Source organism: Melopsittacus undulatus, chromosome 3 (assembly GCF_012275295.1).
Source record: "Melopsittacus undulatus isolate bMelUnd1 chromosome 3, bMelUnd1.mat.Z, whole genome shotgun sequence".
NCBI classification, from domain to species: Eukaryota; Metazoa; Chordata; class Aves; order Psittaciformes; family Psittaculidae; genus Melopsittacus; species Melopsittacus undulatus.
This window is the reverse complement of record NC_047529.1, coordinates 55,737,146-55,758,747: the sequence shown is the minus strand read 5'-3', so window position 1 is coordinate 55,758,747 and position 21,602 is coordinate 55,737,146. Positions and strand designations below refer to the sequence as shown.

At 35.2% G+C, this 21,602-nt stretch overlaps 1 protein-coding gene across 1 annotated transcript in view; it reads left to right on the top strand.

Moving 5' to 3' along the window:
• ASCC3 (activating signal cointegrator 1 complex subunit 3) overlaps nt 1-21,602 on the top strand; it is a 265,394-nt gene that overhangs the window by 220,739 nt on the left and 23,053 nt on the right. Inside the window, exons 35-36 of the mRNA XM_005145089.3 lie at nt 4,990-5,101; nt 5,383-5,517. Of these exons, the coding sequence (XP_005145146.2) occupies nt 4,990-5,101; nt 5,383-5,517 (247 nt within the window). The remainder of the gene's footprint in view (nt 1-4,989; nt 5,102-5,382; nt 5,518-21,602) is intronic.

The following is a 21,602-nucleotide window of genomic DNA, read 5'->3' as shown; positions in this document are numbered from 1 at the left end:
AGTTCTGAGTTATCGGCTGGCCTTAAACCACAACAGTTCTTTGTGGACAGTTCTTGTTTCTCAGGGTGGATTTGTTCTTTTACAGTCACATTTAGATCTATGTGCATGTATATATACTTAATACATAACAGCTGTAGGCATGATTACCAATTTCATAACACAAGCTTGTTCTTTCAAATTATTAGGGTCACAGTGATGTGAGAAGTACAAGAACATGGTTCATGTTTTGCTTTCACCAAACAATTCACACAAATAAAGTTTTTCCGAGTCTCAGACTGGGAAGCCCCAGGCTGCTGAATATTTGAGACACCTCCTGTTCCCCTAGTCTGCTGCAGTCTTGGATGAGAATGCAAAGCTGAAGACTGCTCATGTCCCTATTCAAGAACCAATTTCACATAATCATCTTTGAAAAACTGATTGAAGAGAGCAATATATCTATTTCTTATAGCTACTAGCATAAACAAATACATGAATACAAGAAAATGCAAGCAAAGTATAGGTAGAGATTACCATCTGCAGCATTTATGCATGCTGTAATGTATTTTTGCAAGCCAGTCACGGACTTCAGAGTCAGTCAGTGATGCCTTAACAACTGAAGTGAGTTGGTACATTGGTTCATAGCTCTCTGGCTATGAAGGTCCGTCAATTGTACCGTATACTCAGTGCCATTTCCATGGTGCCATTTGAAGATGGCAGCTGCTGGAGGCCACAAGCTGATGAAAGCAAACACAATTGATGACTGCAGTAAAGTGATGTATAAAAATGACTATCTGTGCTTCCCCCATAATTGTTCATAACAAAATTCTGCTATCAGAACTGTAAAATCTCAGAAAACATGCTTTGTTCCTATCAAGTAAATGCTGTAGATTTGTCCTTTTGTGCATTTGTTACAAAAGGCATTCAAGCTAACAAGTTTTTTCTTTTTCTTCTATTCTTCCAATATTTTTGGCTGACTCTGCCACCGATTTTCATTATGTGTGTCACTATTACTACCGTATAATCTGAACATAAAAAACATGGTGCTGTAACAAATGACTTCACAGCATTGACAGTTATAGCAGGACCATTTCAAGGCTGATGAAAAATTTCCCAGAGAGATCTCAGGTCAGGTTTACATAAGCTAAACAGGAAATGATTGCCACCATTCACATTAAATCCTAAATGTTTTGTGTAACTTCATCTACATTTTATGTGCCTGCACGTCTCTGTCTTTCTCAGCTGATGAAATTCCACACTTCCTTAGATTAGAGAAATAAGTTCATGTTTCATGGTTTGTTGTTCTTCCTAAGCTCTACAAGGGTTAGGATTTTAAATATATTATTTAAAAGACAATAAAAAGTTCCTTTAGTTTTTGATTGTTTAAATTTTACATACTTTGTAAATTTTTATGATTCCTAGGGGTTTGTTATTGCTTTTTCCCAGTGGACTACTAATAGAAGTTAGGCTGTCTAGCCCATGTGCTAGATGCTGTTAGGATAAAAATGCCTTTGACTTTCACACCTCTCAGGGGACGAGTAATTGTTGTGTTCAAACAGCCTGTAATTGTGATCCCGCTGGCTTTCTCAGTACGCTTCTGGCTATTAGAATCATTAAACAATTCAGCACCTGTTAACAGCATTGTAAATATTCAACCCTGCTTGTGTGCAGGTTGAGTCCAATATAGGAGAAGGCTTACAGAGCCCAGCCTCATAAATTAGAGCTTCTGACAAGTCAATTATTGTGAAACTGGGCTTCACTGTGAAATAAATGAAATGGTGTGCTGATAAAAAGGTAGGCTGTCTGTTTATAGCAAAGGGAAAATAATGACTAGATGATTCAATGCAGTGAGCATGAAACTGCATTGTTTTTATTCTTTATCTGTAATTAAATAGTTAGGTAATACAGCTTCATAGAGGAACTCACACACAATGCAGCTTTTATGCTTGGAGCATACCAACATGCAAAATTCAACTTGTATTTATGCATTTCAAAATACTATCATGATACTCTGTTTTCACTAATGATTTTAACATAGTTTTTCTAGATGAATGGCTTTGCATTTTTATTAGGGGAAAATGTGCTGAGTGACCAAGAATCTCCTGTGGGTGTGCTTAAAATTATATTTACCCCATTATAGATAGTAGTTAAAATACACTAGTACCACTTCATTCAAGATTACAAACCATTTAAGATTTTTCTTTACATTACTTTATTTTCACTAGGCAGCTAGATATTTACTCCTCTGACAGAAAAAAATACCAAAAATCGGCAAATTTAAAATTCACGTAATTTTCAAAAGGCATTATAATGCCTCTTATGATTATGGTTTCAGTGTAAAATACTGGAAATTAGAGTGAGCACAAGATAAAATCTGTTTGAATTAAACTGTCTTAAACTACAAGCTCAAAAAAATAATTTTATTGCCCATTTCCTTTGTTTTATCAGTATTAATCATCAGTGTTGTGATACTGCAAATGGCAGTGCTGAAATGATATGGTGAAAGTCTGAATACCGTGACAACAAAGTGCCTTAATTATAATCATTTCAGTACTCTTATATTCAATTTGGAGGAAAATACTAATGAATCATTCTTGGTTTCACTGTATAAAATAGAAAATTTTTTCACATCCTGAAACAACTTATGTAGTTAATTTGCTCAATTATTTTCAGAAGGTAAACAAAATTTTACAAAGTAATTTGTAGTAATAAACAGAATCTAAATGTGTTCCATGAGATGTCAGGCAGATAAAAGGTGCAGATGGAAATAGTGTCCATTTTTTATCATTGCTGTATTACTCCGGTAAATTTAAAGGGAGGCTCATTAAAATTAAGTTGCATTAAAAACAGCATAAGAGTATTTCTGCTACAAATGTTTTCTTCACAGAAGTCTGACAGTGTATGGCTGTCAACCATGTAAAACTTTTTAGTCAATATAAATATTTTATTTGTTTAGGTTTGGGTTTTGGACACTAGCTATGTTTTAAATATTTGCGATCATCTTAGCATGAACTCATATACACTATACTATTACAGAGTTGAATACTCCACTGCCATATATATATATATATACTTTATTGTCTAATGTAGCTATTTTCTGCTATCAGAACAGATTTTTTTTTTAATTCCATTCTTATGGTAATAGTGTGTTACTCAAACCTCACCCAATTTTAACTGAATATTCAAAGCATCAGAGAATTAACCCCATAATTTGGGATTAATAAAAAGGAAAAAAATCTGGAAATGACTGCACTGCTAGTTATCATGCAAGCTTTTTTTCAGTTATTCTATTTCTGTTCTAATTCTATATTATTCTATTTTCTTCAAAAAGATAAGTGTTTAAAACTCTCCTTGAGGAAATAATAGTGTAAATCAGATTCTATTAATAAAACAGACAAGAAAGGATGCTTGTACTATATAAAACCACAATTCCATCTTTTGAAATTTGTTAACAGCAGGTTTACAGTAATCAAAATAGAGCTTAAATCAGAGAATGGGATTCATCTGCCCAAATATAGCATCAACAACTGAACTGTTTATCTAAAGTTTTGAGTTTTTTTGGCAGTGATTACATTTCAACTCATCCTAAAGCAGATATATAAAAAACTTCAAATGAGTAGCATTCTGCATGTGCACATTTCTCTCCATTGGCAATAAAGGGAGTTAAAAAGACTAACTCAGCTGTAGCTGTAACTATGTAAGGTCAGCTAAAATGAATCTCAGCACACTGTTTTGCAGCTTGTTGTTCACCTGCAGAAAATAACACTGAAGGCACCTACTTTCCATGACTGCATATGGTATTGTTTCCATTGGGGATGCTGAGTACATCATAACTAGGAAATTCTAGTAAAGCAGCCAGCATGAACAAAGGAGCTCCTTTCATCACTGAAGCAATCCCAGTAGTCTATTTGTGCAATAGTATTTTACAGAATTAAATGAGCAGAGACAGCCTTTTTTACTGTGCTTTGTAATATTTTGATAAATCTTTTTTTGTTTGTTTGAATTCCATTTTGAAATTGCATGATATAATTACTCCTCCTAAATTCAGAATTTCTAAACTTTCTGAGCGTGCTCAGTTTTTCTCTGCTGCTCATTGAACTTAATTGTTACTTTCTGAATTGGTGCCTTTGTTGAATCTAGGGCACAAGTTCTAGCTACATGTTTATGTGGAGTTTTTTAGAGAAAACCTCTCCCTGAATTGTGCTAGTCTGTGTGAGTAAGAATCTGAATACTGCTTAAGTTCTACAGTTAAGGAATGCAAACTTCAGTCACTGAGTCTTTTTTATATTCTGGCATAACAATACATTTTGGCACACTTACAAACATTTTTCCTTCATATAGATAACTAAGAACCGTTGCTACTATATGTAGTTTACTTAAACAATTTTTACCTGAAAATGAACATACAAAGTAGCCACATTGACAAATACCCTGTTCCTTTTTTTTTTTTTTCTCAATTTTAACTTTGAGAATAAAACAACACAACACCAACATTTGGGTTGGTGTAAGATTACTTTTTCAACAGATGTCACTGTATGCCTAGTTTTTATTTTCAGAGTTACAGGATGTAAGAACAGTTGCAGTCCTCAGTTTTCTTCCTTTCTCTTGAAGTTAAAATGCTGTTACTTGTGTTAGCATTGCTTTTTCACTTTCATACATATATGATCAGGAAAACTTACGTATGCAGTCAGGAAAGTTTTCCCACTAACAAAATATAGTCAGTCCAGTTCTGTTTATATCAACTTTTCTATTAATAGACAAATTACCATCTTTCCATATGTACATGCTTGCATTATGTTGGTTACTCCCACAAACCATTTAGGAATCATGAATTTCTTATTAGACTATATAAGGGAATAGTTTTGTGTTTAATTGTTTAATGTGGATATTTGCTGTTCCAAGTATGTGTGTGTATTACAGCAGCATTGTGGGTTTTCCTACAAGGCATTATTGTTAAAAATCTTCAGAGTGTAAAAAGTATTCATGTAATGCATCTGTTTTCAATTTATCTAGTTACTATAAGTTGGATGATGTGAGCCATGACACGATGAATAAGTACCTCTCAAGCCTTGTTGAGAAATCCCTCTTTGATTTGGAATGCTCCTACTGTATTGAAATTGGGGAGGTAAGAGTAATCTGTGCCTTACAAAAATCAGTAAGATACATGCTTCTAGAAGTTTGGAACAGCAAGATAGATGCTTCTAATTTGAGATGTTAATCTATGGAGCTATTTGTAAGACTTACATTGGAAACTGATCTTAATTGGGGTTGCAGCTAAATTATGATGCTAAATCATATTTAGCTGTTTTCTCTTATAAAGTAGTCTTAAAATATTTTACACTTTTGTAGGAACCATTTATATTGAATTATGTAGGAATTGTGTGTATTTGATTCCTCTTCCAACAGGATAATTGCAGCATTGAACCTCTGACATATGGCCGCATTGCTTCCTATTACTATTTGAAGCATCCAACTATTGGAATGTTCAAAGATCAGTTGAAACCTGAAAGCAACATTGAAGAATTGCTCTTAATTCTGACAGTAAGTGCTGATATTTTCTGAACTGACACATGACTGTTAAAAGATACAAGTGTATGAAAAAACACCCCAAAATTAAGAAAAAACTTTCTTCCTGATTTGTAATTTTTTTTGTTTGTTTTGAGTAATGCAACTGAATTATTTTTGTTGTTTCAAGAGTTTCATCTAAACCACACATCAAAATGTATTTTTCTCTTATATTCCTTCATCGTTTTCAGGATCTATACAAATCTTGTATAGTTCTAAAATGCGAGAATAATAACTGCATATCAACATCCTAAATATGTACCAGGACTTTGTACTTTGCACTGGGACAATCTGGAAAATACAGCAGCTTTAAAAAGTGGAGAAGGCATATGGGGAAGACCTGTTTCCTAAAATGCCTTCTTTTCCTCCTCCCAGCTACCTCATGATACCTGAGGTCATAATCTGTAATAATGCTATACAGTAAGTTTAGTGACTGTTTAATGGAGAAGTGCAGTACAAGGCAACAGATTTTAGGGTACAAATCTGGAGAATCAGTGTATAATGCATCGTGATAGTAGTATATTCTCATCATAAAAGAATTAGGTTTTACTACATTTTTTAAGTACTTAAGTAATTATATCTGCAAAATCTTCTTTTTCAAAATGGTGTTACTTCGCTTCTACACCCATATTAAAAGCAAGAAGTTCCTTAATATTATCCAGGAAAACTTATTTCTGCCCATTTATGATGATAGTCGCTGTTAAAATATATACATTATACAAGTGGCCCAAATTCTGTAATATTCTGATTTCCAAGTGTGAACTTCAAAATGTAGAGTCCTATCTTACAGTATTTATGTATGTTACTTTTGTACTATCTATTGCTTTGACATACCACCACAACTTCCTTGAGGGGAGATACAAGAATTGAAATAAAAACAATGCTATTCAGCAGTGTGCATCTCAGCAAAACCAGATCAGTGTTTTATGACACTAGGAAAGCCACTTTTCTAGTACAGAGACTTTCTTTCTGATAAATTTAAATCGCCTGCTGCAAACATTCAGAGTGTTACGGCTCAGAAATAAAGGCCACAGTAATCTTTTATAATGGAAAGTGTTAGACAGCCTAAACAGGGGAATTGCTATCACTGACCCTGCAATATCTCTTGTCCTGTTGTTAGAAAACATTGCAAATTATATGAAATAAAATTCAATGTATTTGGCTGAATTCAAAATGGCAATCAACCACAATTCCTATATAGGCTTTATGTAAGGTAATTGAAGTTTTAGGAAGAGATAACCACTAGTGAACAGAAGTTAAATAATACAATGTTGAGTTTTCAAGGTGACAGCTTTACTGTAGCTGCCATCTCTTTAAAATCTCTTTCCCCTAGAGAAAATTTTCTCCACCTAGAGAAAGCTTCAGATTTTTTTTTTCCCCATACAAATTTGTACAGGGAAAGTTTGAAAATAGTATTAGCAGAGATGGGGCACATTTCATGACACTGCCTAAGCTAGTGAGTAGCATATGGAAGATGAATAATGGCAGCAGAAGCTAGTGTGGCCTAGCTTCTGTGTTCATCTATTTTAACAGCTTGCATCCATGAAGCACAAAGGTAAATGGCAAATATTTCTGTTGTAGACAAAACACAGGACACTACTGTTGGGCAGAGATTGCAAAATTTAAGAATTATTAGTCTTGCTTTGATTCTGGTTTGTTTTTTTTTAATTTTTCTTTTTTCCTAGAAATATAGATAGTCTTGGAAGTTGTCCATTTGGAGTCTTAAGAGGAATTAGACTAAAAATAAAATTGATTAGGGGTCAAAATGTGCAATGTGTCAATTTGAAAGATGAAAAGGATTTATGAACACTGGATGCCATTATACCTGACAGTTTTTCTTTACTTTTTATGCAGATGTCGATTTTCATAATTAGTAGTGGAATTACTCTTCTGTCTTGTTGAAGGTGTAAATTGAAAGGGAGTTTTTTTCAGTCTGATGTAGTGTTGAAAAGACTTCAACAGAGTTACTGCCAAGGATTTTTTTTTGTCCTAAACACTGTGAATTAATGAGTTTTATAATTACAGCAGTTGCTTCACACCTCTATTGTTAACCAATGACATTACATCTGCCTTGCTCCACTGGTGCCCTCCTCCTTCTTATTGAAGCATTTAGCAGTTTTGGCAGTAGGGAATTACATGGCATGGGGTAAGTAGTCTAATTAGGTATAAGTGAAAATCCTTAGGGAAAAGGATATTTAAAAAGTAATTTGAAGAATCTCTTAATGATGCTGGAACTGAAAGCTGTAGCTATAGAACAAAAAGGCCTGTTATCATTGCAAAACATGGTTATAATTGTGATTATTCTGCTATTCATTCAGTTTTAAAGTTTTGAATTTTGGAATGTGTTACTTAATAAGCATCCAAACCATTTCTCAAGTAGATTTGCAGGATTTTGTAGATGTGACATGTAGGTCTTTTTTTTTTTTTGGCATTGTTCATAATCCTGGAAACCTTTAGACATCTACAGGTTGGCTGGTACAGATAAGGAAGACAGAAATATACAATTGTAAAAAAGAAAATACTGATCCTGTGGATTTGAAATGGGATATATAAAAGTTTTTACTAAATTGTCAATGTGTACGTTGAAAAGAGCAAGAGTTACTTTAAAACAAAACCAGGAAAAAATCAAGATTGCATTCAAGAATTCAGAAATCTGTAATCATATTCAGGATTTTAAATCTGAGTTTGATTGAGGGATTTTGAGTTTCAGATTGATATTTTGCCATGCTGATGGGAGCATTCAGAGATCAGGATCATTCGCCAATGAGTTATTAAGGAATGTTTGCAACTCATGAAAAAGTAGTTTTGAGTCATCCCGTTTCTGGTGCTCATGGGTTTCTCAAATAAGTCATTTGATAGCAAGGTTTGTTTCCACTTAGGAGTTAAGACCATTCATAGTCTTCTCCAGTATCTGTTCTCTTCTCCGGTTTTAATCTTTTCATTTGATCATCTGTCAACATTTTGCAAGATCAAATGGTTTTTCTTTTTCAGTATGATTTAGGGGTTGAAGTATCCGTAACATGAACAGGAATGTAGCACATGGGAACAGCCTCATAGTCATGTTGGAAATATACCATAATAAGTGATATAAATAGGTAGGGTACAATCCTCTCATGCTTTCCCTTTTCATCTCAGTAAATCTGTGCTTGAGATATTTGTCTTGGGTTTGCAGTTAGCAGGTGAAGTTCAGATTCAGTTAGTTTTGTAACTAACTTGTGCTAGTGGACCTGTGGTTTTTCTTAGAGAAAATAATGCTTTTCCATAGCTTTCTTTAAAACTTTCCTAACCATACTTCAGACAGTAGTAATCCAAATGAGTTTATTCACTGTTAAGTTATGGTGCTTCTTGCATTAAGTATTATTGATGCAAAAGTATTCATGAATTATTACTGACAGGCTGAATTTCCCTGAGGTGCATAAAGATTGTTTACTTTTATTCTGAAAGTTAGGTACAGAGGTTAAAAAAAAATACAACAAACAAACAAAAAAAACCAACAAACCACTTTGGGGTAATTTTTGTCATTTTCTGTACTAAAGCAGCAGTCACTACAAATGTTTTCAAAAATCAAATGCAGGTTTGTTGTACCTTGAGGAAAGGAGGTCTGTTGATGGTTGATCAACACTTTGATGTCTAGGTCCACTAGTGTTACGATTTTGGGTGATTTGTTACTACACTTATCTGATTATCTGGTTAATATTCTTATTTACAGAGGAAATACTTTTGTCATATCTGTTCATACAAGATATACAAGTGGAGAACATAACCATCTTTCATCCCTTTTTTTATGTGCATGTTTCTGAATTCTACCTGCAAGAGAGAAATGGTTTGTTTTCTTGTGCCTACTGCTGTCTTTCATGTAACCTGGCTGCAAGAGATGGGTTTCTTTCTTACTGGGGAGCTTAGGAACAGAACAATATGGTATCTGTGTTATAGTGAGACATATGTATGCATCTTTCTGTGATACAAACATGGGCTTATAAGTTTGGTATCCACATGCCTCCTCCCTATATTTCTATCTGATAATTGACATGGTTTTGTTACACTGGCTTGTATTAGACTAGGTATATGCTACCTAGGGCTGTTCAGTGCATAAATTCCATTCTGAAGACAGGCATTTCCAGGATCCTTTACTTAATTTTTATAAAGCTTATATGCTCTGGATTTTAATATTTTGAAACATTTCTGATTCAGTTCCTACTTGGAAACATCTAGATAGTATCATAGTGTGTTTTATAAAATAAGTTTAAACTTGAAATTTATGTTTGGCTTCATGAAAATAAACCAAAATGCTACAATTAATTTTAATAGTATCTGAATGTCATCATTTATGTCTAGTATATTCAAAGTATCTTGTACTTAGCAGAAAGAGAACTTATGCATATGAATACTTGCACATTAAATTTGTCTTGACTTTTCTTTAGTCCCAGTAGATGGAGCAGTTTTGAATGTTGCTGTAGTACTTGAATATAGTAGGGTTTTTTTAACATCATGACACAATTATTTTCTACTTTTTCCAAATGATTGCTTGAATTTTAGTTTAAAAGCATCATATCTAGAAAAGCACAATCAGTTAGCAAAAAGAGATGACAATGCCCACCACTGACAGCTAACTGAACATAGCATAACTCTTTTGCGATATCAAAGGAAGAATTACGTTCAAAACCAGAAAATGTAAAACCTTCCCATCTCCAACACACATGACTTTCTAACCTCTGATTAATAGATCTCCTTTATTTTCTCTCCAGTCTTACCCAGCTTCATTACTTCAGTTGTCATTACTTGCCAGCTTAAAAATCTGATTCAATACTCAGGCAAGTTAAAATAAAACCTATTTTAAAGTTGAAGGATTCTAACAAGTGTTTCCCACAAGGCAGGCCATAAGACAAGAACTGTTGTCTTTTAAATAAGATAGTGTCTTTAATTTTAATTATTTTTTGAGCCTGCTTTGATTGCAGTGCAGGATCCAAGGGAAAAACATCTGAAAGTGTGTATAGCTGTGGCAGTGAAAGCCAATAGCCTCAGTACATCCCCATTTCAAACAGCTGCTTTAGTAAACATTTCTGTCAGAAGAATGCAGAAAGAAATTCTTTTCATAAGAGCTGCAGAGACAGTTATAGCAGCAAAACACTCATTTATACCAATGAAAACTATTCTGATGAGCCAGGAAGCTATTACCCTTGTATCTGCTGGGGCATATAGGACTACTGTCCTGGTCTTGTACTTACAGATGTGAACATTGGCTGCCATCTATACCAAATCAATGCTTGTCCATGGTATGTATGCTAGAAGAAAGTTCAGTGATAACAAGCTTGGTTTAGCTGACTGCTTAAAACTGCAAGTAATTCATCCACGTATGCTTTGTTTGTTTGTTTTAGCACAAAACTCTTTTACTTCCCACTTACATAGCAGTTATAACTGTAGACATCATCGTGTGAGATTTCAAACTATGCATATGCAGCCAATGCTTTGCAAACTAATCATATTGAAAATGAAATGGCATTTTTTCATCAGTTATGTCATATGCCCCTATTTTCAGATATATGGTATATTTGTTGAAATAATGTTTGTTTTGTTATAAACCATATCTATGAAGGTAAAGCTGCACATTTTGTAGAATGCAATGTTGCTTTGATAAATGACTGTGGGTTCTCAGGCCGAAGTACACCAGAAGGCAGTCTTACAAGCTCAGTGTGCCTTTATCAAGATGGTGAAAGTTCTACCTACTTCATGCCTCCTGATTTGTAATTAAAGCATGATAGGCAAATTTAGGCCCTCTGCAGCCTGCAGTTCTTTTGTCTTCACTGGTTTCCAGTTACTGCTTTGCTTTTGATAGAATTATACTATTGTCCTGTGAATTATAGCAATTACAATTATATTGCTGATGAATTTGTCTTCACAGGATTCAATTCACTTAGTGACACCAACTCAGCCTTACTGAGTGCTGTTTAAAGGCACACAGATGTTTTTCTCTGTCAGCAAAGAAGTTATTGCTCAGACTTGCAAAACTGTTAAGAAAGAGGATGGCATTTTGTATGTTGTTTTCTGATTGGAACAGAAATTTCACAATAAGGACTGGTTTGTCTGAAATAATTCCATCATGCAAGATTGGTACCCAGCATGTTCCTTTAGCATAGTATTTTTTTAAAAAGGACATAAGAGGATTACTGATCAGTCCTTAATGAAGTATCTGACACTTGTATTTTCCTATTTATATTTAGATTCTTCCTTTGTCTCATTCTTTTCTTTTTGTTTATTTTCACTGATGTGACCTGTCTGGCTTCAGAAGGTTGAATTTTATTTGAAGGGTTGATGTTATATATTATCACAGATGAATTATTAAGAAATCAGCCTGTTCTATTATTTGCCCAGTATTTATGAAATGTTTTATTTCACATTTAGGTAGCTCATGCTACCTATAATGCTAGTAGAAACTGCAGAGAGATTTTTGTTACCAGAAGACCAAAACTTTTGTTAGCATCTGAAAAAGTTACTATATATATTTGTAAATTTGGTATGGCATATTAAACTTTCTTTTAAAGAACAAACAGTTGCAGATTTTCTTCACTTCTGCAACTTCATGAATGTGGGCGAAGCATATGGCAAAATATTGATTTTTTTTATATGAAAACTGTTAGATTATGCATTTTTCTAAGTATCTGGAATGATGCTCAAATACAGCTTTCCTTAATTTATACTAGATCCTTGTCCTGTTTCCCATGGAAAAGCCAAATCAGACATCACCAATTTGATTGGGTTGCCCATGTGCCAGTTTCCCACTGCCTTTTTTTTCTGTCTTCCAGTGGAAAAGACTAGCAAGCCATCAGAGATTATTCAAACTACTATTTTTCAAAAAGAGAAAATATCTCCAGGCTACTCTTTTCACCTTAGAGGGTGAGAAAATGGCTAAAATCCCTCCCACAACAGGTCTCTTAAATGCTTCGTCTGTCAAGGTGAAGGCATGCTACTGTGTTGACTTATATTTATTTAGTGTGTGAATGCAGGCCTACTCACAAAATATTAGGTAGAACTGATATACAACATAAAGAAACTTTATCTTAAACATATTAAAACATTGAATGCAGAATGTTCTTTAGGTTTATGAGATTAATTGCAACTGTTTTATCATTTACTTATGGCAGCAAGCAATTAAATATCATGAGGTGTAGATAATAGTTTTTTTTTCTTTTGTATATGACTGTCTTAATATTTACTATATGCAGTCATAAAAGATGCTAATTTTTAATACTTCTTTAGCTAGAAGAAGGTATGTTTGCTTTCTCTTGATTCACACAGAACAGATGGATGCTTGACTGCCTGCTAATCCACAGCTGGAATGGTTTCAGCGGCTTCCACGTTGCTGGGTTAGAGTGGCTTTTCTAGTGGACTGAGAGGGCAGCAAGAGAGGGATATCATTATTCATCAGTATCCCAGTGGGATCGCTGCCAGCAGAGATTAATTTTTTCTGTTATGCTTGTAAAACAAGCTCAGGTGGAGTCTCTAATCCTCAGGGCACGGGTGGCAGATCAAGAAAGATGCTACAAAGCTAGTTAATTTTCAGATTCTAGGGGAAACAGAAGCTCTGTTAGATGTATAAATACATGATTGCAAATTTAAGTAGCTCAAATCCAAATGGGATCTTCCTAGACATCTGGTACTGAAAATCTCTGTTTTCTTTGTCTTTTTAAAGTTCTTAAAACTTTACACCAGAAGCAAAATATCTGCAACTCCCTTAATAGTCGGTTATCTTTCCATTTTATTTTATTTAATACAGCTCTTACAGTGTACTTTAGATGAATGCCTTTCTACCTATAAATAAAAGACACGGTATAAGCCTGCATAAGAACACTGAGTTTGCAATGTTCTCACAAATTTGTGTGCAGTGAGCATCACCAAGAAAAATTACCACTTGCCATCCGAAAAGGGTTATATCTACCCTAGCAATGCATGGTACATCCCATTCAGGTAATTGGATGTTCTGTTACAGTCAGGTATGGCACTTTTTTGCCATGTTACTCACTGTATCAGAGCTCTGGTTATTCATTACAGAAGCATTGTTAGAAGTTCCTCAAATCAAGGACACCAAAATACTGACAGATTGTCTCTTTGTTTAGTAGACTTCAAATATTTTTTCTTTTACTGACTTTTTTTCCTCAGTAATTCCCCTTCTTCCACAGCCTTGTAATTAGCAGTGTCTTCCATACCTGCATTACCTTGTACCTCTCAAAACACTGGGTCAGATTTTCAGGCAATGTTAATCCACATAGTTACACTGAAATGAGTGGAGATGTGCCAGTTGTTATCAGCAGGGAACTGCCCTTATTGAAATTTACTTGCAGCAGCTGTCACTTCCTCTTACAGTCGTATTTTTTATTATTAAATTAAACTATTTTCATTTTTAAGGGCTCAGAGTGAGACCAGTAGCACTGGCTTGCTGAAAAGACATTGTGCGTGTAGGCACCTTCCAAGTTTCCCGTATGTTTCTGCCAGTTCATATTGTTCTCCTATTATTCTGGGCTTGAGCCTCTCTTGAACAGAGACTGCTAGTCATTTCACCACATGATGACAGGTATTCACGCCTGTGAACTTTTTATTCCCTTTTGTCTCTGATCACATAGTAGTCTAGATCCAGAATTTAATCCAGTACAAAAATGGAGCAGTGTGCATTTGTGGCTCCCCACTAGGGGAGCTGCCACAGGTCAGCAGATCTCAAATCTGGTTTTCAACACACAGAGCCTTTACAGCCTGCCATTAACATACACAGTATGTATGGGCCCTATTTCACGTAAAGAATTAGTAGCTCTTACTTCTGTCTCCATTAAGAGTAGCATTAACTTAATGCGGAGATCTGTTAACTTCTTCCCTGGGCCTGGGCTCTGCACTGGAAGATCCCAATGGAGGATCAAAGCCAAAGACAGAAAATGACTGATCGCTTTCCCGGGGAAAGCTGTGTGCCAGGATTTGCTATTACAGTTTTTATTGCTATCATCATCTCAATCAGTAGTTGAGCCAGCTAATTCAGCCAAGCTCAGCTTCAGAATGTGGACAAATGTCCAAATGGAACTGAAGTAGATTTCTCATGACAATCAGACTTTTGAACGTATGCTCAAGAAAGATTTTCCCAGTTTTGTGTTAACACATTACTGACCTCATGCACTGAAAAGCTTTTCTGTATTAGTGCAATGCAATTAGTTTCAGTACAGCCAAAGCCAGTTGGTTTTATAAATCTTTCCTTGACTTGAGATTACAGGGAAAGAGTTGAGGGTCACTGCCCCATCTCACTCTTTAGATAAATAAAAAAAAAAAAAAAAAGGGATGATAATGCATTCAAAATGTGCAGGTTCAAAGCATTCTTATGAAGAGTAATAGGAAAGTCAGGCATCTTGGAGAGGCAAAATCTTAAATACACCATTTCCATTGATAAATGTAATAATCACATCACTATAATTCAATTTATAAATGGAATTTATACCGTTCCATTTATATTTATTTGCTATGATCAAAGTAACTTATTCCATGTGAATAATGAGTATGCTATACCAGTTTCAGATGTTTCCTCTTATTTTTGTCCTACTTCAGTCTCTTTTGCATTTATTTTTCCTTAAACTGATCAAGTGTTACAGGCTTACTTATAGTCAATGTTTTAACTTAAAAACCTTAAAGTGAACTAAAGCCACCTCTCTGAAGGTTGAACAGGCTTAATAATGTGAAAGTACCCACATATTTGATGGAAAAACAAATATATTGTAAGAATGATTTTTATTAGGAATAGCAAAAAAGTAGCACTGAATTATGACTGTGATCATAAACTGTATGAAATATGGATTGAGAGAATGAAGACTTAAAATCATGAATTCATTCCTTGTTTTCATATGTTTCAGTAAAGTATGCAATTTAAAGAGGAAATTATTCTGAAACAGAATGGTTCTATAAGTATCTTTTTTTTACTATTTGGTAAACTAATTACAATGATTATATTATCTATTACTGTATCTTCCTGTATACTGAAACCTAACCTCTCTGATATGCTTAGGAAGCTTTAGGGGGAAGAAAAAGGGAAATGAATTTCCAAGTTATTATAGAAGTCCTAAAATCTTTTTTCCCATGTCAAATTAATCCTCCCTCTCACATATGCTAGCATGCTTCCATTTTCTTTTAGCAACTCCATGCTGAAGCAAAAGTCTGTAATTTAACTTTGTACTTTAGAAGTTCCCAGATTTGCCAGCCCACTCTCTGCTACTGGTAGCTAATATTGCTGACCTCCTATTGCTCTGTGCACAGTGGCAAAGGTCTTTCAGACTCCTGACCCCTGGTCATCAAGAATGTCATCAGTAGTTTGTAGTTTGGATGTTTTAAGTAAAAGGTGAATTGTGAAATCTAAACCCTTCAGGGTGTTTTTAAGTGATCACTCAACTGTTTCATTGCCCTAGGATGTACTTTTTACGATGTCTGCAATTGTAAAATTTGTGGTGTTTATCATATGCAGCTATTTAAAAGCAAAACTCAAACAGTTGTCTGTTTAAACTGTTTAAAGTCTGAGAACACAATATGTGATTTCTCTGATCACTAAGACCTTGATAAGGATTTATAAGAACTTTTAAGTTGTATGTTCTTATAAACTGTTTGTAGGTCTCATTGCTGAAATGTGCCCATTTTAAATCCTGAAAGAGGATTATGATTTTTTATTATTTTTTTAATACACAGATATACATAATTGCATATGAATGGGCTTTATAACTTTCTCTCTTGAACATCTCATGCTCAACTGGAAATTTCCAATGCTCACTCTGGTAAATCTTAAATCTAGAGACAGAGCCCAGGGTAGCCCAGCCTCACTGCTTTGCTCCTACCTAGTTAATTGGATTAACTTTACAATTTAATTCTATACTTGTTTGTTTGTTTGGACAGGTATCTTTTATCTCTAAAAATGCATTAACCATTAATTACATAATTTAAAAATAGTGTTTGTTTTAAAAAGATACTGAGCAGCCCTTATTCCTTGGATTTTGCTCTCCGTCCTACACATTTTCACTCTGTAATTTTTCCAGAAATAGAGAGAAGTGGAGAGTATTCCAACAGAGTACTAAAGAAATGGCAAAACCATTTTCCTATTACCCAAACTGAGGTAGAGAGTTAGAGAAGGCAGAGTCCCTGCTGGGAAGCACCGGTGCCAAAAGGACCCCCTTTTCTGCATTCAGAGACAGCTGCTGCCCACGAGCTGCAGCTCTGTCTCCTCTGTGTCCTGCAGCACAGGGGCTGGCACAGGGTTTTGCTTGCTGCGCTTTCTCCCTTCCAGCTACTGACCCTGGAAGGAAACGATAGGAAAACCCCCATGGGAAAGGAACTGCACTGCAGAATTGGCTCTGATATGCTGGATGCCATTCAATTGCATTTCCACATACACTTGCATTTGACAGGACAACCCTCAGTATCAATACAGGCTGGGGGATGAAGGGATTGAGAGTACCCCTGAGGAGATGGACTTGGGGGTACTGGTGGATGAAAGATTGGACATGAGCCAGCAATGTGCGCTTGCAGCCCAGAAGGCCAATCATATGCTGGTCTGCATCCAAAGGAGCATGGCCAGAAGGTCAAGAGAGGTGATTCTGCCCCTCTACACTGCTTTGATGACTCCCCACCTAGAGTAGTGTGTCCAGCTCTGGAGTCCTCAGTAGGAAAGGTACAGACCTGTTGCTCTGGAGGAGGGCCACAGAAATTATCAGAGCACCTCCCCTAAGAGAAAAGGCTGAGAGAGTTGGGATTGTTCAGCCTGGAGACTTCAGGGAGACCTTATTGTGGCCTTTCAGTTCTAAAAAGGGGCCTATGAGAAAGATGGGGACAGACTTTTTAACAGGGCAATAGGACAAGGGATAATGGTTTTAAACTAAAAGAAGGGAGATTCAGGCTGGATGTGATGAAGAAATTCTTTACAATGGGGGTGGTAAAACACTGGCACAGGTTGCTCAGAGAGGTGGTAGATGCACCATCCCTGGAGACACTCAAGCCTGGGCCCCATGTGGTTCTGAGCAGTTTGATCTAGTTGAAGATGTCCTTGCTCTTTGCAGGGGAGTTGGACTAGATGACCTTTGAATGTCCCTTCTGACCCAAACCATCCTATGATTCTATGAGAGGAAAAGATGTTATATGATCTTAAGGTCCTTTCCAAACCTAACTATTCTATGATTCTATGTTGTATGATGTCAATGAGCATATTTAGAATGGTCTCCGTGATCAATTACAGTATTGTGGAGTAAATATATTCCAATCTTGCCTGTCAATTTTTATTTTCTTTTTTTGCATCATGTTAGCCACTCTTTAAGATCTCTACAAAACTTCAGCCTGCTCAGTTGCTTAGCAGAGCTCGCCAGGTGGCCCTAAAAGTCTGGAATGTCATTTCTGCAAAGTGTTAAACATATATTTTTATATGTGTAAAACAGGCTGAAGAAATTCTTCATGCAGGTATCTGCTGTCTGAAAGAGACAATCTAAATTTCCAGTCTAACAATCCATGTTATACAGCGGCTTCCGTAAGCTGGTAGAAATTACATGGGACATTTTTACTTTTTGTCCATAAGATGAGTCTTGAAAGCATGCATCATGTTTGTTCTTAAACCTTGTAACTAGTAATGTATGTTTATAACTGTCTTTAACTGGGTTGTTGTCCTAGAGCTTTTATATCTAAGAGTAAAAAAAAAAGAAAACCAAAACCTCAACATTTTAAACTTTGGAAGTCTGAATTATGTCCCATAAAACTGAGACCAAATCATATACATTTATAGCCTACCAATAAATTCCTTAAAATAGGAGTTTATAATGGAATCACTTAACACAGATACAATTTTCCAAGCAGCATGTTTTCACACATTTGTTTTCTGAATATAAATACATCAGAAGCTTGAAAGAGAGCTAAACACCTTGCAGGTTTATTGAAGCTGAAAATACATGTGTTTGGATTCACTGTACCTATAGAAAGGAAATGAGCATATAAGCAGTCAGTCAATTCTAAGTTTCAATAACAGCATTGCTAAAGAAAAGACTACTGCCTCAGCTCTGGAATGTGAGAAACTATTTTTGGTTTGGTTTAGACCCTCATTGTTACAAATTAATCAACTGCTCTTTAAAGTCTACAACTCATTAACTTTGTAAGTTTTACTGTTCCCATGACTGAACTGAACTTAAAATATTCAAGTTTACTTTAGTTGCTCACCTTGATCCCATGTCCATCTGTGTTCCACACGTATCCTGTTCTCTCTTGTAGGCAGACAACAAGATTTAGTTAGAGATTTAAAATATTTTAGGTTTGCATGTGATATAGGTTTATAGTTCAGCTCTTACTATAAATCAGTAATTTCAGCCAAATTTACACATTTTGTTAGTAGAAAGAAAATCTGATTTTTTTTTTAACCCTCTGGACACTGTGGATCATAATACGATGTTGGATACCTTGTTTAAAGTTTAGCTCAATCTGACTCCTCAAATGCCGCATAGTACCAGAAAACTGCAGATGGTATATTTTAAAATGGAGTAAGTTGTTTACTTTTAGAACAATTCTGACAATTCAAATAAAAGGTGATGATAAACTGCATATCTGGAATGTTTCAGACAGAATTCTAAGATGATTCTGTGGCTAATGTTATGCAGGAAACAGAATTCAATTACCAGAATAGCCCTTTAGCCTTGTAAAATGCAGCTATCAAGTTGATGCAGGTCTAGGTGTGACATTTCTCACTGGCAAAGCAAGTTGCTGTTTCCTGTATGACCCTGAACCACATACAGGTTGAATTGCAGGTTTCTTATACTCTCAAAATGATGCATCTGTCTCTAATGCCTATAAGGAGACATTATTGGGAAAGTCCACCACAGACCTATGGAACAGAGAGATGTGATATGTCCACCAAATGCATGATTCAGAACCCATAGCTAAAATTCCTAGTTATCTCCTGGTATACTCCAAGTTATGCTTAATGGTGTAGGTGCTTGTAAACATATTATTGTCTGCAATAGTCCTGATTTACAGAAAAAAAGAAAGGAAAGTGAAAAATGAACAGCCATGCTTTGTGGTTTAACTCTAAGGTTTATATTAAGTTTCTTGACTTCAGAATGAAGATTAATGATTGATACGTAATTTGATCTGTTTCCTCACCCATGGAAGTAAAAACAGTATTCAGACATAGTGTACTAAAATAAAATATATTACATGTTGTGTGGAATAGTTGAAGCTATAAGCTTTGCAGAACAGATTGAGATTCACAATGAAAAGGAATACTAAAATGAAAAAATATTGAGTGAACAGCAGGGCCCATTTGAGGTTATTACAAAGGATGTTTCTTTATTCTGTCTTTTCTTGTGCAACCTGAAAACAGTAGCAGGGGGTTACAAGCAGAGTTCATCACAGAGTTGTCAATCACTGTCATTTAACATTTTGCAATGGAAGATGTCTTTATTCAAGGACAGCTGGGCAAATCAGAGAAACAGATTTGCAGTTAGTAGTCTGTCCAGCCTACACTAAGCAAACAAGGACAGGGCAGACATACTGGCCTCTCACATAAAAATATAATGGACTCTGCTGACCTCAGTGCCCTCCATTCAGCTTCATTCTCAGTTGTATAAAAGCTTCACTACCCATTCTCAATTTCCTTTAATTACCTACATGATGCAGATAAGAAAATGAACCTCACTTACTTACAGTCAATGATCACAAACAGGAAATTAAGTAGGCAAGTTGTTTAAAATAAGAGGAGTGCTTTGGAGGTAAATAAAACATGTGCTGGGGAAGAATTAGGGAAAATGCATTTTCAGGAGTACCAATTGGTCTGGAGTGACTTGGCTGATCCTTCTTCTTTCTGCTACTTTAAACTGCAAAGCAAAACTAAGTAAAAAATCTCCTTGGTAAATATTCTTTAAAATATCTTTGAAGAAGAAGCCAGTTAAATAAAAAGAGTGAAGCAAACATGCAGCCTTCTATAGAGCTTAAAAAGACTGTGACCTTAGGTTCAGAGAATAAATGACCACAGTTTTCACAAGAGATCTAGCAGAGACATCCAGGATTAAGCAGCAGTTGCCTTTAGTCAATCTTCACTTCTAATCTGCAGTCGAGATATAAAATAAATTAATTACATTCTGATTTTCTTTCCAAATCTTAAGTTGTCTAATACTTACTTTTACATTTATATCACAGTTTAGGTGTAGTTTCATTGTGCCATTAAAGAAAATAGAAAATTTTGTGCTGTTTCCAAAGGGGTGAAAACCAGCTATATAACTGGTTTTTAGGAATTGTCAAAAAAGGTTCTATGCGTTAGGCTATTAATGAGTGGATAGGGTACTTTGCAAGTCAAATAGGTAGTTCTGTTCGGTGTTCTAAAATTGCATTTTCATTACTACACTCTACATTGGTTCCTGTTGTGAATATTTCATTAATATGGATTTGCAGGAAGTCTGACTTGAGATTGAAGACTAAAATGCATAATATCAAATTTATACTTTAAGAGGAATGTAAAACCCTGACCACTTTAATTTAATGGTCTCTGCTAAGCCCATAGTTTGAAAGACATTGCCCTTTGGGCTACCCAAATTACTTTTTACTTTATGACAAAAGAAATACACTCTCTTAAATTACAGATGGAAAAGATATAACATATTGTAAAACTCTTACTTTACTTGCAAGTTTTATACTTTAGAAAGATCATTCTCATTCAAACAACATGTAGGCATACATGCACAAGAGAATTTTGTGCAGGAAAAAATTGCCAATTAAGTCACAGAACTGGCTCTTCAGCCTAAATTATAGTTCTTAGGACACTACTGCTGAATTTTCTTTCTTTCAGAGACAGTGGATTTCCCTAGCAGGAGAATGAAAATCTCTGCTCTGACTACTAGGACTGTTCCTCACATCCCAAGGATGTTGCTACTCATAACTACATTTAAATTAGTAATAAATTAATAATTAATTTATTATTTGATTTAAATAATGATAAATTATTTAAATACCTGTTAGCATACAGCTTTTTGCAATAGTGAGGAAGCTCTTAGCTTTAATTTTGGCATGAATGGTATTAGTCCCACTGT